General features: G+C 42.0%; 2 protein-coding genes across 5 annotated transcripts in view; both read left to right on the forward strand.

Annotated features, from left to right (window-relative positions):
* LOC308373581 (spectrin beta chain, non-erythrocytic 1-like) overlaps window positions 1-5,658 on the forward strand; it is a 64,514-nt gene extending 58,856 nt beyond the window's left edge. The window contains exons 31-35 of the mRNA XM_080849152.1: window positions 2,500-2,550; window positions 3,211-3,407; window positions 3,764-3,937; window positions 4,159-4,201; window positions 4,374-5,658. Of these exons, the coding sequence (XP_080705278.1) occupies window positions 2,500-2,550; window positions 3,211-3,407; window positions 3,764-3,937; window positions 4,159-4,201; window positions 4,374-4,562 (654 nt within the window). The 3' untranslated portion in view covers window positions 4,563-5,658. The remainder of the gene's footprint in view (window positions 1-2,499; window positions 2,551-3,210; window positions 3,408-3,763; window positions 3,938-4,158; window positions 4,202-4,373) is intronic.
* A 3,369-nt stretch (window positions 5,659-9,027) lies between these two features.
* Window positions 9,028-17,913, forward strand: part of LOC308373712 (echinoderm microtubule-associated protein-like 6) — a gene marked incomplete at both ends in the record, with an annotated part of 58,151 nt that continues 49,265 nt past the window's right edge. For all 4 annotated transcript variants that reach the window (XM_080849327.1, XM_080849329.1, XM_080849330.1 and 1 more), the window contains one exon: window positions 9,028-9,224. In XM_080849327.1, coding sequence (XP_080705453.1) covers window positions 9,028-9,224 — 197 coding nt within the window. The remainder of the gene's footprint in view (window positions 9,225-17,913) is intronic.

Below are 17,913 nucleotides of genomic sequence, written 5' to 3' on the forward strand. Positions count from 1 at the left end.
CTACCAAAACTACAGCCGACGAAGCGCAGGCGAGCGCAGTGGCCGAGCTGGACCTTGACCCCTTGACCCCTGACCCCAATCCCCACCCTCCCTTCACCACCACCGCTTCCCCAATGCCCCTCTGTACCTCTGACATCAGAGGCCATTGGGGTGTGGTTGGGCTGATGGTTCCACCTCACAAATGCCCCTTCCAGAGCTCCCCTTTCAGTTTCACCCCCCATTCCCCCTCGCCCACCTGTCCGTCTCATCCAAGTCCTGTCGCCTATTGGTCTAGTTTTATGTTAGCTTACTTTTAAATGTGGAACATTAGCTTGATTTGAAAATAGAAATGTCTTTACAGGGGTTTCAGGTTCAAAGTAATAATGTGGCATACCAGTGTGAATTCCCCTCAAATCTAATGGCACAAAGGAATCTATTTTCTTTCATATGCTACACTCTAATGTGGGACTGCAGTCCCATCGTACCAATCTGTGCCTCATAGTTATGGATGGGGCATTCACTGTTGAGTCAACACTGATGTGTGGTTGATTGTAGATGCAAGTTGATTAATTTGTTCCTGGTTGGAGTGATTTGAGAATATATATGATGTGTATATAACAAGGAAGATGAGGTAAAGGAGTTTAGTGCCTTAGTGCCTCACAACAGCAATGCCTAATGGGTCATAGAACCAGGACTGTACTGTAGGTCTTTGAGTGGTATAAGAAGGGAATCGTAGATTCTTCAGTCTTCTTAATCTGTTATGAAAGAATGCATCAGCTTGTGTGAGTGCTGTCCTTCTGTGTGTGTGTGTGTGTGTGTGTGTGGTTGAGTTTGTATGTGCTATGTACGTATATTGTATGTATTTGCAGCTTAAATCGTTATACTTTGTACTTTTTCTTTTGCTATAAAGCCTCCAATTCACGCCTTCTGTTTTCCACTATTTTCTCGTCTCATCCTCCTTTCATGTCCCTCTGTGCGTCTTTCTCTCTTTCCTCTGAACCTCTGCTTGTTGGTCTTCTCCTTAAGTAGTCCATTGCATCCAAGAGACTACATGTGTCTATAGATTTGAATGAATTTAGGAAGCAGCATTTCCTTAAACACTCAGCCCATTGGTCCATGTCCATATCCTTCTAGAATGTTTATTGTAGCTGTCCAGCATTCCAACAATAGATTTAGCTTTATAGAATTTACCTGTTTTCGCTGAATCACCGTTTGCTATGTCCTTATGACTGCATGTGTGTATGTACGTATGAGTGTGTGTGTGTGTGTGTGTGTGTGTGTGCATGACCTTAGAGGTGTCCATTGTTGATGCTAATCAAGTCTCAGTCTGTCTCCAGTGTACTGGTGTACTTCATGTCATGTGTTCTCACATATATTGTCCTTTCCCTTCCTCCTGTGTTGCTTGTTTTAGCCCTCATTGAAATCCATTAGTACCACCATCCCCACCCCCACCCCACTAACTCACCCTACCCAATAAACGTATGTCAGATGAATCATCCTCTATGTATGTCCTCATGTCATTGTCATTGTGTTGCCTGTGGGAGAAGCCTTGTTTGTCTGTAACATCACTGGGTGTTTATTATACAGCATATCATTTTTGCATGTGACCATGTGCATGTTGTCCCTTGTGGATTTGAGTTTACTCCTTTGTTGTGTTGTATGATCCATGTTTCAATCCTCTTGCTTGTTAATCATGGGTTCATGTTCTGCTTCCCTATGAAACATATCTAGTTCCCATCCGCACATGTAAGGGGGCATTTAGGGCATGTATGTATGCAGAAGCACTGTACATGTGATAATCCTTTAGTGTGTGTGTGTGTGTCACTGTGTGTGTATGAGTGTGTGTGTGTGTGTCACGTGTGTGTGTGTCACGGTGTGTATGTGTCACGGTGTGTGTGTGTTTGGGGGCGTATACTGTAGGCTCACCTGATATTTTATGATCAGCACATCTTGATATTCAGGAAAATTCCAAATATAAACTTGTCAGTTCTTAAGTAGCTGTTGGGACATGGCTCAGTTATCTGACCAGCTCTAGGTAAAAGCCCCCAGGATTGGTCCAGCTTCTTACAGATTCTCAATAAGAGCGTCCAGGATTGGTCCAGTCCAGAAGACCTCAGTAATGGGGTAATAAACTGACAAACTGCATTGGGTGTGTGTGGTGTTGACCTTTTAACAGGCAAATTGCCTTTTCTGACCATTACAGAATAATTATTAAGAAGCCCTCAAAATGACCTCAAGCAATTTAAGAAATTGTTTGCTAATTTCACTTTATTTGTTTATTTATGTGCTTGTTTTTGTTTCTGCCTTCCTCATTAAGGAGCTTTTCTGTTGCCGTGTTGTAACTGTGTGTGTGCGTGTGCGGTGTGTGTGTGTGTGCAATCTAACGTCCTAACCTCTGATTCTGCATGCCTGGTGTACTCTTTCATCTGCTTTCTGCACTACAGTGCTCTGCTTCAAATCAGTCCCTCTAATTCAAACCAGGAACGCATCTATAATCTCTTAATGTTAATGGGTCTGTAGCTTCTCAGTGGCCACCATGACGTGGCTCTTCTGCTAGAGCTGGCCCGTGCGGTAGGGAACAGGATTTAGACTCACTTGACTCACTGACGGGGTCCTGGACAGATCTGTGATGAGTCAGAGCCAGAGGCATCCCTTCCCTCAGACAGGAAGAGCCTCAGACTGGCCGAAGGTAGTGAGTCATCAGAGAGGGTCACGTCTCAAAGCCATGTGGACAGAGATAGCTCGGAAGGAAATCTATATGTGTCCAAACAGTGTGTTATGCAGTTATTCAAAAATGTCAGGGCATGTATGGTAGTGAATGAGAGAATGTACAGAGACAGCGAGAGACAGTCAAAGAAACATGACTTTGCAGATGAGTGAAGAGGGTTTCCATTCCACAGACCAAAGACATTTTCTCAACGTGAAGCTGTGTTGTAATTGTTAAATTGCCACAGATTTGACAATTGGAGGCCGGTGAACTACCATCACATTTTTCGGTAGAAACTGATTTTAAACTATATAGAGAGTAGCTCTCCCCATTTACCTCTACCTGTATGGAGCCCCATTTGTCCCCAGGTTTGAAAAAGTTCTGTTTCTACACAGCTTCTGATCCTCTTGTGCATGTAACTGGCTGTGCTGTGCTGTGCTGTGCTTGTAATGCCGTATTACGTATCCGTCCGCTAAGATGTTCTGCCTTCTGCCTCCCTAAAGCTGTGCCTGTTTATGTCGCAGGAGGCTGCGGGAGGAAGTGATGTCGTTAACGGAGTGGTGGAGCCCAGCCCAGGCCCCTCTCCTACTGCAAGCCGGAAGGCCAAACCCAGCCAGGCAGCCACCCTGCCGGCTAAGCCCCAGGAGACGGCCACTCAGATGGAAGGCTTCCTGTATCGCAAACACGAGTGGGAGGGCCACAACAAGAAAGCTTCAAACAGGTAGCCACAGACACACTGGGATACATGCATTCATGGCATGTTCTCTCTCTCTCGCTCTCTCTCTCTCACTCTCTCACTCTCTCACTCTCTCACTCACCCACTCACATTCTCACACACACACACACAGGTCTTTTACTATTTAAAGATCTACACCCACACATAGACACACACTTACTTACTTACTTACTTGAACACCCACATGCACAGTAGCTCACATACACATGGACATGTAAATACAAGTAACAGCATGTTCACACTACACAAATACACAATTACTTCTACTCATGTGCTGTCCTCTGGGTTTCTGGCTTGCTGCTTGTATTTCATGTTCTCATGCGTTGATTGGTATGTTTCAGGTCCTGGCACAATGTGTACTGTGTGATAAACCATCAGGAGATAGGCTTCTATAAGGACAGCAAGAGTGCCAGCCAGGGCATCCCTTACCACAGCGAGATCCCCATCAGCCTAAGGGACGCTGTTTGCGAGGTGGCGTTGGACTACAAGAAGAAGAAACACGTCTTCAAACTCAAGTAGGGAACAGTTTAAACCAGTCTAAAAAGGCACTGACTCATTTTTGATCTGAAAAAACATCCTCTCGACGTACAATAATAGTTTTGAGGGGACAGTCAAAATCACTATTTATGAAATATCTAAAATCAAAAATCGCTATGAATTATTTACATTTAGTAATGGCTAAATGGCTTGTGATTAACTGATCCTTACATTTTCTCCTCGTGTTGTGCTTTTGTAGAATTTCAGATGGAAACGAGTATCTCTTCCAAGCCAAAGATGATGTGAGTTTTTGTTTTAATCTTAAATACTTCCTTACATTTTGGGCGTTCCTCTCTGTCCCACTGTTTCTGTGAGGTTTTTCTGTGTTTTCTGGTGCTTTGTTGTGGTATCATTTTGAACTCTTTGAACACTGTCTTGTGTAATTCTTGTCTAATCCCCATGTTTGGCCCCCAGGAGGAGATGAATTCCTGGATCCAGGCGATCTCCAGCGCCACGCCATCCGACCGCTCCGACGTGGCCCCCAGCAGCCACAGCACGCCCGCCTCCAGCCGCGCACACACCCTGCCCACCACTGAGTCTAGCCCCGGCAAGCGCGATAAGGACAGGGAGAAGCGCTTCAGCCTCTTCAGCAAAAAGAAGTAGTCGCTCAAGATCCTCCGACTGCAGCCATTTTGTCCTCCTCTTCCTCCTCATCCTTTTTTCCTAAATGAGAAGAAAAAAAAAAAAAACAGAAACCGATTGCAAGACTCCAGCATGCAAGCTCAGAGCCAAAACTCCACACTCTGTGCCTAATGACCCTCTGGGTGGGTTCGGAGGTCAACTTTGGCGTTCTTTTGTAATAAGGAAAAAAGAGAGAAAATGGGAAAAAAATGTAAAAATTACACAAGGGTGTGTGATGCTTTGGGCAGCTTCCATCGCCAGTCATTCCGCAAAAGTCCCACGAGAGACGTGTTTCCGTTGTTAGGGTTGCTTTGGTCCTTGTTATGTTTTCCTACTTTTGATCATGTCTTGCTTTGACTTCATCGTTTTTTGTTCTTACCATTTTTCTCGCTCTCTTTCTCTCTTTCTCTTTTGAAATTGTGCGCAGTTTATAGGGTCTACCCTCAGTTTTGTGAGGCTTCTGTTTTTCTGCTGGTGAGAAGCAAGGCGTTGGTGCTTTGGACTCTAACCACATGGTGTTGAATTGCTTACTTTCTGTTGAATTTAATTAACAAATCAATACTCCAGCCATAAGCTTCAAGAAACTACAGACCATAATAAACTTAGTGTAAAACACATACAATGCAAAGCCACTATAATACCTAATATTAATAACATATGCTGGGAATCTTAAGAGATAAGATATGACCAGTCAGGTTGGATATTGATGAAGGACTAGTTATACAAGACAAATACATTTAAGCGCCATTGTTTTGTTTTCTTTTTTTTCCTTTTTTTTGTTTTGTTCTTGAGTTGCATTATAATGTATGGTTAAAATTTATTTAGAAAAGAAGTATGAATATAGATGTATTATAAACACATTAAAGCATTGTTGTTTAGTGGAAAATTTGAAGTCCAGCCTTTACCTGACAAGTAAATGTGACTGAAACATGGCTGCTTGCTTGTTGGCTATAGCACTGCGTGTTCTCATTTTGCTATTTCTGGCTATTTGATAAGTAGTGTGCATTTCTGTCACTGTAACTATGGTAATGATATTTCCAACAATCAACAATGCCATGAAGCCAGGTGTCCCCCTGAGGTCTCAATACAACATGTCACACATGGCCCCTAAAATGGATGAATCTGCACCTGTAGCCTTTTACCCCTGTTAAATATGTGCAAAGTCATTAAAATGCTTTTAAAATGATTGAGTTTGTGTCTGATGCTCGGGGTTTTGTCTTGTGATTTTACTAATCTGCTGCTTCTTCCATGGCCGTGCTAGGTTATCTGTTGGCGTCAGGACACTGCGAAAGGCCGACGCTCAATACCCAGTCAAGTTTTGATGTATAGAAGATTTAATACAAGAATTGTGGGAGGCAGTGAACATAATGTTTCAGGAGGACACACCTGGATGACTACAGAACCTTTCACTGACAATGCAACGCCCATAATGTTACAACCAGACTTGATGAGAACATAATTTTTCTTTAATGCTTGAAACTGCGTCAATACTTTGAGCCGCACTAACGCAAGGTAATAGATTCCATTAATCTCCCAGGGTCCTCTGTGCACACACACACACACACACACACACACACACACACACACACAGAGTGCATCTGCTGCTGGTCAATAGTGTCTCAGTTTTAAGGCAGTATCCATATTGCTCCTTCTTGCACCAGCTAATAGTGCAAGTCCACATTCCAGCATAGCAAATTCCTGCATAGCTGCCTACAGGCATATATGTAATAAAGAGTTCAGGTCACTGAACTACATTTGACTTCATACCCTTCTAATAAACTAACTACATAATTAGTAATATAGTCAATATCCAGACCATCACATCTCTGTGGGGAAGTTCTGGATTTTGCCTTTACTTTAAACCCTCTGTCAGGTGAATAGAGAACAGCAAATATTGACACTACATATAATGTCATGTAAATGTAAATACAATCATACATGCTGTTTACATAGGCAGAGCTCTTCATTCATAATGCATGTTCAAAACATTCAGTCATGTTGGACATCAAGCTGGTGTATCTTATACCCTGAAGAAAACAATGTTGTACCACCAGATACTGGTCAGCTCTGACCCTGGCCTCCACAGAATAAACTAGTCTGGTCTCCATTCCTATATCAATCCTAGTACTTTCTGTTTAACATTAGATATATGATCTGAATATACATATCTACAATGTAATGGTATGACTCCAAAACCACAAATATTATTGTCAAAATAGTACATAACACTACATTTTTATTTTCTGTTCATTTAAATAATAAATGGTGCTTAGAAAGGCTTGTTTAACATACAAAAGTGCGACACACACATTTATGCAGTACAATTATGTAAGAAAGATAATAACTGAACAATTATATAATATTGAGTAGTCATTCCAAATGGGGGGAAACAAAACATGGTGAAATCTTTTCTTCACATCTGGTTAGTTTTTTCTCGCAGAAATGGTGCAGATACTCCAGAGACTGCCTCCATATGAGCATATGTCATATTATATGCTCTGGTATATTTCACTCTCCAATTACAATTTCACAAAGAACATAATCAAACAGGAAATTCAACTGAGATTTGCAGGTAAGAAACTGGGAGGAAAATTGTTTGTTTTAAATAAAAGCAAATACAAGTATGGGCTTCTAAAGGCCTAACAGATGAGTTTTAGCCTTGTATGAAAGGGAACAGGATAAACAATTGCTGTGAAGGAAAAGTAGTTTTACTATTGATACTATCAGTAGGTCTCACAACACAACATTTCTTTTCCACACAGTCTGATGCCTTTCGAATCACTTGTAAATATTTGTTTCCTTTTACACATTGAAAAAAATGAAATCTGTAACATATTTGACAAACATTAATCCGGTCTTGGGTTGGCCACAATGGCTTCTCCTAAACCTATATTCACAAGAAATCCTCCGTCAATGACGGACCTCTACCTCCAAGCAACGTGTTTTTCTACATAATTATTTTTAACAACCATATCTCCTTTGAACCTCCTGGCGATATGAAATCAGAAATATCCCTGTACATGTTCAGTAGTATCAGCAGTACTACACATTAGCTAAACTAAAATACTGAAAAACAGTACAAAGGCAAACCATTTAAACTCTAGATTATGTTAAATGAAAGGATATAACATGCTATTCTGGATTGCATCATAGTTGCACACCTCCAACCACCCAGCTGTTTCTATACTCACCACACGGCTGTCTCGTTTCTCAATTTCAGCACCATGGATAGCAACAAAACGCTGCCCGCTGGTTCTTGTAGTTTTGAAGACCTTATTTCAACATTGCGGGATCAAATTGATACGAAATCCTCGATTGCCCATGAACCTTTGCAGCAGGCCGATTTCTATCGCAGTCAGAGGCGGCGCTCATAGCGTCGTGGTAACAAGTATCACCTAGGAACCAAGGAGGTGATTCTGGATATAATATGAGAAACGCTTAGATTTTTGTTGTACTAGACTAACAGGAGCCATGCCTGGCTCTGCCAAACCTAAACCACGAGCCCAGTTTCGGTAAATGTATTTATATTACTGTTGTCACTGGCAATTTGAACATGCTGCATTCTACGATAACTCCCTGTCCTGGAATCTGTTTTTCATCCGTTTGAAATGCGGACTAAGCAACACAGACGCGCTGACAACAGTTACATCTGGAAGCTTTTCAATTATTTGCATCTGGACGGAAGTTAACAACAAAAAGACTTATATTTGGGGCGGTGTCGTAGCAGGGACAGCGACCGACAACAAGAGCGAGGTGGTCCTACAACCGACAGAGTGCACTTTGCGGGATTGATTGAACGCGCAAAATCCCAATTCATCGCGAGCTCAAGACTCTGGGATTTCCCCAAATCTGATTTGTGAATGGTTGTCATACGTTTTTCGAGCTTGTAAAATGTTCCATATTTTTGTCAAATTCTGTAGTTTTTTTTCGGTAAAAACTGCAGAAACTATGGCTGATGGTACGACAGAGGATTAGTGTGGGGATTATATTTAGCAGTGGCGGAATCCTCTCCGTTTATTTGTCATTTGTTTATTCTGCACCACTGGGCTACATACATTGGGAGACAATTCGTGTACGATTTAAAATAAGCCCTGTGTTTTTACACATTTTAAATGTTCTTGTGGATGAAATGGCTGGTCTCTGTTTACCCTGTGAAAAGTTATTCAGCATGAAATCTTCTGATGTAATGAGAGAAGGTATCTCGCATTTTAAAGGATATTAAAAACATACTTGAGTTCCAAAATGTTTCGACACAGTTAAGCACATCCTGATGTGCACATCAGTTGGATGAGCGACTGACCCTGTGGCAACATAACTAACACTGGGAGGACCGCCTGTGTCACTGAAGTATTTTTATGAGCAAATCACGGGCAGCGTTGATGTTCTTCAAGACAGAGACAAATAAGAACTTCTAAGAAACATCAACCATAAGAAGTTGTTAACTACCATGGCCGATCGGACTGCACCCCGTTGCCAACTGAGATTAGAATGGATTTACGGGTATAGAGGGCATCAGTGCCGCAACAACCTGTACTACACCGCAGGCAAGGAAGTGGTGTATTTCGTTGCTGGAGTTGGCGTCGTGTACAACACCAGAGAACACACGCAGAAGTTCTTTCTTGGGCACAATGACGATATTATCAGGTAAGTCACTGGGAAACGGTATATATCTATGTGGATTTGTGTGTTTCCCCCAAAAACTCCGCACAATTATTTTACCTTAATAACATAGCCACATGAACATAACACCCCTTGCCGTGCTCATTAGAGCGTGATAGTCACTTTTCCTCCTGTTAGATCGCCACCAGCCATCGCTAATGCTTTTATAAACTGTTTTAATCTGATATTACTTAATCTAAAATAATCTAAATTAATGTCATTATCAGCAAGCTGACGTTTGGATTTGCTTGGCTGTCACGCCCTTAACCCTGCTGTCAGGTTATAGACGGTTGCCTAGCCTACCCCCCACCACACCCCGTGCCCAGTGTTTGACACAAAACTGACTAAAACATTGGGTAGCTGACCGCATAAATGATTGCATTTGTGTTGATGGAAGATGATAAAACCAGGGCTATTGGTGAAAGACATTTTCCTTACTGACCACTACTGCAACACAGGTTGATACATTTATCCATCTCCCACTTTTAAACTGTAGGTCTACCTGTATAATTTTCAGGTGGATCTCATTATGTTATCCAACATTTCCTAGACAAGCAGGATAAACTACACTGTCTGTCTAGACATAAACGTTTCTCTAAGACAGCACTTGTTGCTTAACATGCAGCATGTCTAGAAATATATGGCCTATAACGAAGTCTGCACAATATTTTATATCTACCGTTAAAGTGTGTCTCGCGATGCAATACAATACATCCCCTTTAGTTTGTAGTTAGGTTATCTGAAGTCAAGCCAAGCGTTCTCAATCAACATAGTGACTCCAATACAAACAATAGACCTAGCTGTAAATCCGATATTTGCGTGGTTGTCATGTCACCAGGACTCTGGTTTGTTTTCTGTGAGGCAGGTGTCAACAGTTTTAAATGTTACGAGATTACCATATATGCAGACCTGTATGTAGAAAATACACAGGCATATGGCCTACTTTATAGCTTTATATTTTGCAAATGCTACAGTTGCTGCTACACAATTCGCTTTCCCTGGCGAAGAAATATTCGACTTCTTCGAATCAATATGTAATGTTCCCTAATTGTTGGTGATTTTGTCATTATACATCGAACTCCCTATTCACCAGCAAACTATTCATAGGCAGACATGATGGCTCTGAGTTCGGTTCAATAGAGGCAGTTTATTGTAGTGCTGTATCATCCACTTGTGGTGTAGCTGCGCTTACTATCCGGCGGGCTTGCCACTGCTTGTCCTTTTGTGTAATCGGTGGCCTCTGCGTGGAAGGTTGCTGTGCTGCCCTTTACAAAGCATCACTCCCCATGAGCTTTTCTGGCGCTACCACTGATAAAGCCTCCGATCTAATCTGACCAGCAAAATAGCACCGCTGTTGGCGTGCTCCCACTGACGCTTTATTGCATCAGTTTTCTCTCCTTTTCCCTTCTCGGGGTACAAATCCAGAGATAATAATCATTTGCATCCTAGTTGTTAGGATACTTTTGAAGCAGGCGCCCGGAGTTTGTTTGGAGAGAGACTGTAGAATAAACATGTTTGTCTCAAGAGATGGGAAGGGAGATGTAACAGAGCTAATGATTGCCGATGGTGTTTTGCCTCTGAGTCCGTGGTTGTGGGTTGTGGGAGATTGTCAGTGAAAGTGAACGCTTATCCCTTGCCTGAAAGGAAACCTGGCGTGCGACGGCTCATGAATTGTAATTACAATTGGGAGAGCCGAAGCAACCTTTCATTAAAGATAATAACTTAAAGTTAAGAGGACGGGGAGCAGCAGAGACATGTAGAGGTGTAGAGTAATGGGCCCTTTGGCTTACTCAAGTGTAGTGTGCAAGGGCTCAAGAGATCGAGTGTTTTGATGTATCTAAATGTTTCACAGTGGATGCCTCTTTAAACATCTAGTCTTGACGGCATACAAAATGCCCTGTGTGGACTTGGTTGAGGAGGATGACTTGTCACCCTGATCTCACAGTGTGGGCTCTGGTCAGGTGTCTTAATTGTTGCATTTGTGAATGTGTGCGAATAAAGGTGGATTTGTAAACCTGTGTGTGTAAGTGTGTGTTTGTGTAGGTAGGATGAGAGCTATTGCTCACATTGTGGCCAATCACATTGCAGCTCAAAGGTGCTTGAAGTGGGCCAGGTGCCTATTGTGTGTGTGTGTGTGCGTGCGTGCACACGCGTATGCACTTGTGCGTACAAGCCAGCGTCTCACAAGGTCATGTTCCTTCCCAATTTAGACCCATTGTAATTACTCCTTTTCATGTATGGGTGCTCACTCGTCTGCTCTGGATAATTGAAGTCTCCTGTCCTCTCGCTGCAACTGTCTGAAACAAGGGTTTTTTATAACTTATTTTTCCAAGAGGACCCACTCCAGTCCTCAGGGCTCATTCATAGTCAGCCGGCCATAATTGGGTTGCTGGTTTTTGTGTCTCATATCACCAACTGGCTTTGCTCTGAAACAAGCAGTCATGATTGGAATTACTGTTGTGGGGCAGAATGAGTAGGTCCTCCAGATTGCTGACATTAAAAAGCAGTGACAATGTCCCTTAAACATGGCACCCTTCAATTAAGCTAAAAATGTTTGATAATGACAATATTTTTTACAAGTGTCATTACTATGCAATATTTAATTAATCAAGAGTACCTCTATGGCAGCTGTATAATGCTAAAGTATTATGCTTTTGCTTTTTATGGCAAATAATTGGTTTGTAGGTGGTTGCAACTGCAGTGCTAGAAAATCTAAAGGTGTACTCAAACTCTTGTTAGGCTGCTCACTTCTGAAATAATGGATGCACCTCCATTGGACGCTTGTTTCCATGTTTAATTTTTAAACTGCCAGTCAAGTCGAGACGGCAATGAGATACAGAACACCAGCTTACAGTACTAGTGCAATGTTATGCCTCGCATTCAGCCACCTGTCTGACAGCACACAAACATGATTTTCATGTTTTTCAAAGAGCACAGAAACAAAGCATTTAAAGGATTACTTTACACAATAGTGTATGTATTGCATGTATGGACATTGAGTTGTGTTGAATTAATGAATTAATGAATGTAACCGTGATTCCAAAAAACAGCAAAGCTAAGGGGGGTAGTTGCATCCTCCACGCAACAACTCTCTCCCCCATGTTCTTCAATGACCGTATAGTAAGCACCTAAGATCTGATGGAGTGGTTTCGAAGATCACCTTATTTTTCACACCAATGTTATTTTACACATCTCCTGTCAGTCAATTGTCCTGTATACAGGGATATGTAAAGTCATCGCAAGGCAGATTTCAATCTCTCTCCCCCTTTGTAATACTAATTTAGACATTAAAGTAGTGGTTATATGTTAGAGGCTGTTATTGTATGACAGAGACATTGCCTGCATTTGCCATACTGTGAGAAATGGTGATTTTTCATGTTTTTCAAAAAGGGAACAGAAACAAAGCATTTAAAGGATTACTATACACAATCATGTATTTAGTATTTGATGAACATTGAGTTTTGGTGTATTTTTAGTGCTTCAAAGCAGAATTAATTAATTCATATGACCACTATTTCAAAAAACATAGAGACTGTTATTGTATGGCAGAGACATTGCCTGTTTCGGCCATACTGTAAGTTGTGTGATCTGATCCACACATCTTCACTGCCCCTGGTTGCTCTGCCCAGCACCTTTACCCCCCAGCTTATTTTGTTTCTTATCAGGCCATGCATGGCTGTCCCTCAGTATTTGTCCTGCATTGGTTGTCCCACTTCCTGCAGTGCTAGAGGGTAGATCCTGGTTCCGGAAGCATCCGTCACTGCCAGACATCGCTGCATTTGGGAGGCCACTTGAAGGACAGTGAAATGTTTTTTAGGAAGAAGAAAGTCAAGAACAACCCTCCACTCCAGCCCAGACCAATCGGTTTTGAACTTTGTCAAACGATTTCTGTTGTTCATACTTCCAATATTTAATCCATGCAGTAGCCTTTTATTTGTGCTCTGAGGAAGCTTTCCTGAGATGTGATACTCTTCTGCTTAGGGGTGGTTATTGGCGCGGCCCGTCACATTGAGTTATCTGTAGCAGCAGAGTTCAGTCTGTAGGGGATCGAATTCAGAGAGAACTTTTCACCCAAAAAAAAACAACTTTCTTCTGCATGAGTCAAGACTGCAATGCACAAGAGAGAGAGAGAGAGAGAGAGAGATGTGTGTGTGTGTGTGTGTGTGTGTGTGTGTGTGTGTGTGTGTGTGTGTGTGTGTGTGTGTGTGTGTGTGTGTGTGTGTGTGTGTGTGTGTGTGTGTGTGTGTGTGTGTGTGTGTGTGTGTGTGTGTGTGTGTGTGTGTGTGTGTGTGTGTGTGTGTGACACTAGCATAGCCCTGGGTAAGCCCGGATGTGCCTGTGCCATCCTACTCTAAAGGCCCAACCTGGAAGGCGTTCCCAGCTGATTGCGTTAGTCCACTGCAACGACCATTCCATGAGAACCTCTTGAAATCTATGATTTTGTGTAGGAGATGACATGTCCAGAAACTCTCTCTGGGGTCCCCATATCATTAGCTTTCAAGAAGGTGATGGAATGCCTTTTAAGTCAATATTAAATAAATGAATATGCCTTTGAAATAAAACCTGACATAAATAAATGAGACAATACATATATTAAAGAAGCATTCCGGATCAATTGCTATTCGCCAACGATATGCTAGCGGCTAAAACTAACAAAATCTCTTGAAATGTGCTGACTGACATTATGACAAACTAATTACTCAACAACTGTACTAACACAGTCAAACATCAAGCAAGTGCAACACAAGACAAAGCAAGACGGCTACTAAGCTACTTAATAGTTCGGCAGACAGTAGAAAGCCAGGCGGCGTCAGGCAATCTTATATTTAGCAGTTACAAATATGCCTATGGACCCTGGTATGGCAATGGCACGGAGGCGAATCTCCATATTAAAAGGCATTGTAGCGCCACAATTTTTTTCAAGCTGTTATTTAAGGTAAAACTGTTTATCCTTATCCTAATCCTGAAGTATAATTGTTGCATACTGTTACTTTAATATAAATAAATTATTTTATTTATTTCAGGGAACTTTTATTTCGATTCACATTTATTTATTTCAAGTTACTTTTATTTCGTAATGCCACATTTGTTTCCCAGCTCTTTTTATTTTCATCTGTTATATGCCTTTGTAGATGTAGGGTTAGGCAGTAGGGTTAGGGTGTCCATGCTTAGACTTCTGCTTGGGGCCAGAGTCCCTAAGAAAGGCCCCTGCACCCAGCATAATCATAAAAAATGTGTTGGCTACAAATTAAAAAAAGATTTAATATTATTTCTTATTATGTTTTACACTTATAAGAATAAATAAATGGGCAGGGAGACTTGTCATGGAATTTCAAAGTTCAAATGAACACAGGGTAGGTTTGGTGCAGGTGCTGCCTTTATGCTATTCAATCAGTGTCAGTGACAGATCACGCAAACTAGTAAGCTTGAGATTTCAGGACATGTTTTTTAATAGTCCATGCATCGAGCGAGAGGAACAGATAATGACTGTCATAAAGAGCTGTCTAGGTTTGTGGCCATATTGTTGTTTGGTTACCCTTGCTAACAGAAAATCTGATGTGATGTAATGTTCAATACTACAGAAGTTCAGTGAGTAGACCTTTGCAATTGCCTCAATTATGTGTTTGACATTGCTTTTATGCAACAGTTGTGCTATAATGCTATTGAGAAAATCATGGTGGCTGAAGAAACGTTACTGCTTGCCTCTGTCACCTTATTTCTTGAAACTATCATATGTTGCTAAGCTAAACTGTAAACAAAACCAGTAGCCTGCTGTAGATACAATGAATGACACTGTTTGTTGGCAAATAGTCTGAATAATATTTCACTGAGATCATTTACAGATCACTTTTGCATTGGTTCTTGCATGCCCAATATCCCATATAGGCGCACCCAAATAAATATGTCTGGCTATGCTTCTGATGTGTGTGAGAGAGAGAGTATGTGTGTTTGTATGCGAGAGAAAGAGAGAGAGAGACTCTGTGTATGTCTGTGTGAAAGTAGGGGGAGTGTGCGTCCACCGAAATGTGTTAGGGTGTTCTTTGCCCGTCCGTATTAATCAGGGGTAATGACTGAATCAGAGGCTGGCTTCAGTGCCTCTCTGGTGGGGTCATTAGCACCAGGCAGAGCTCTAAGTGCTCATGATTTCATGGATCTGAGGAGCTAGGTTGAAGCTGTGACCTTTCACAAAGAGTTCCTCTCACAGACAAAAAAAAACTCATTATAGTGCATGGATAGAGAGGTCACTAGTGGTTTTGCCTCCAAAAGCCCATTGCATTTACTCAAATATAGCTTGAAGCTGTATTTTACATAATCAAAGAGGAATATGGCAGTTCTGTTTGTTCACCAAGTTTGATGACCAGCAATTGCTAAATCCTTACTGTCATATTGCCGCTTACAGCAGATTGGCTGGTGAACATTGCCTTGTTTACTATAAACGTGTTTATATACGTATAGTATATAGTTGGAGACATCCACCCTGACTTTCCCTTTTTTTTCTCAATCAACTATTCTTTAACAATCAGCTAAATTGTGAAGTTTTGCCAGAAGGTTCTTTAAAGGGTCCTTTCCTCGATGACAGCTGCTGAATTACGTTATAATGCAGCCACATTTTGTATGCATTTGTAACCATGACAATATTTTCCCATAACTCCACTTCGACTGAGCAACCGTACAAACAGTCCCTGTTTAAGCCCCATGTCGTAAGATAACAAAGGTATGCTGGACTCGTTTCTAAGGAAGGTTCATTAAGCTCAAGGAAGCTTATTTAGAGGAAGGGTGAAGTTCAACACAGTTCAGACCAGTTCTTAGTAAAAAAATTACTTTTATAGACATCATTATTAAAAAAGTCTGTGGGATATGTGGAAGTACCAAAGCAGTAAAATAATAGATAGAATGGCAATAAAAACAGAGCAAAAAGGCATACAGAAGAGGTCGTTATGTATTCCAAAAGGTGTGAATTTTACAGGTAACAGGTGATGGTAGATGTCCAACTGTTGGACGGTATCAAAGCCCACATCTCATTGCAATGAAACAGATCAACAGAGATTTTTTTCAGTTTGAGATTTGAGGCTACTATTAGGCAACTTTGCACTCTTTAAAAAAAAATGAATTGCATGTCCCTTCACATGTTTTATCTCCAACTGGATTGTTGGTTTTACAATACATCACTATTTCACCCTAACCCCCATCTAAACTTGTAGTGTGGGATTAAATGGTCGACAGTGTGTATCTTACAAAAAAAAAACATCAAACCAAATTTGCAGAATCCTCATCATCACACATTTTTTGTGGCAATGATTTAATACCTATCCCCAGGCTGCCTTTTCCCGGGACCAACATATTAATAATGTTTCTTTGGGGAACGATAAAACCTCACCTGGGTCTTTATTACTCCATCAGATTATGGAGGTTTGTGATTCAACAGAGGCTGTGGAACCTTCCCATTCACAAGTCCTGCTGAACAGCTTAGTCCCAGTGTGAGTCTGTGCGTCTCAACGCTCCCTGGCTGATGGCATGTGGCATGTTCCGCTGCCAATGCCCAGTCGAGCACATGGGGCTGGCGGCTGCACTGCCAGCGTGTGTAGCTGCCCGCGGTGGTGACGCAGCCAGACTGATGCCCCGGGGCGATGGCAGAGACCTGGCCATGGCAGACACTGCTCTATCGCCAGCCTCTGCTCATAGGCCATTTTGCCTTTCTTAATCTCTCCCTCTCCCACTCCCACTCCCACTCCCACTCCCACTCCCACTCCCACTCCCACTCCCTCTCCCTCTCCCTCTACCTCTCCCTCTCCCACTCCCTCTCCCTCTCCCTCTCCCTCTCCCTCTCCCTCTCCCTCTCCTTCTCCCTCTCCCTCTCTCTCTCTCCCTCTCCCTCTCCCTCCCCCTTTCCCTCTCCCTCTCTCTCTATCTCTCACTCACTTTCGCTCCCTCTCTCTTTATCTCTCTTCTTTTCTCTCTTTCTTTCTCTTTTTCACAGCCTGTTCCTCAGTCTTTTTCCTAAATTCTGTATCTCTCTGTCTCTCTCTTTCTCTGTCACTCTCTTTCTCCCGGCCCCAGAGGAACGGCTGTGATTAGTCAGTCTCTTGATCTTCCTCTTTCTCCAGGCCTTTCTCGGTTCTCTTGAGTCAGAGAAAAAAGATTGAGGACTATGAAAAGACTTTTTCTGTGAATCAATACGATATGGAGTTGCACACCTGATTGCATAGTAGAATGGCCCAGTCGGATTATTCAATGGTAGTGACATAGTCATTCAAGTCATTGCATCAAAGTTGTATATAATTGAATTTTTTATGTCAAACACATAGAGGGAATGGGATTGATTGTAGTTTTGCTCGGAAATGGCAAGTTGACTGACAGCCCCATAATTAACTTAAACCTCATGCCTTAATTTCTGTGTCCTGCTGCCGCTTCAGTATACGCTCTATATTCCGTCTCTCTGGGTACTGTGTGAAGTCAGTGGGATTTAGGGCTCAAAAGATAAGGCATCTGGGTCCCTGTCGCAGCGCCCTTTGCCCTTAAGTAATGCATGCCCCAATTTCCTTTTGTCACACTTTAACACAACTCCTATTTGCCCGGATTTTCTGTCACTTTTCTTGCTCTTTCCTCAAGTTATTTTTATTCACAGCATTGTGTTTGCCGGTCTCGACAGCAGCACCATGGTAACCCCAAAGGT

Source organism: Sprattus sprattus (assembly GCF_963457725.1).
Source record: "Sprattus sprattus genome assembly, chromosome: 12".
Classification (NCBI taxonomy): Eukaryota; Metazoa; Chordata; class Actinopteri; order Clupeiformes; family Clupeidae; genus Sprattus; species Sprattus sprattus.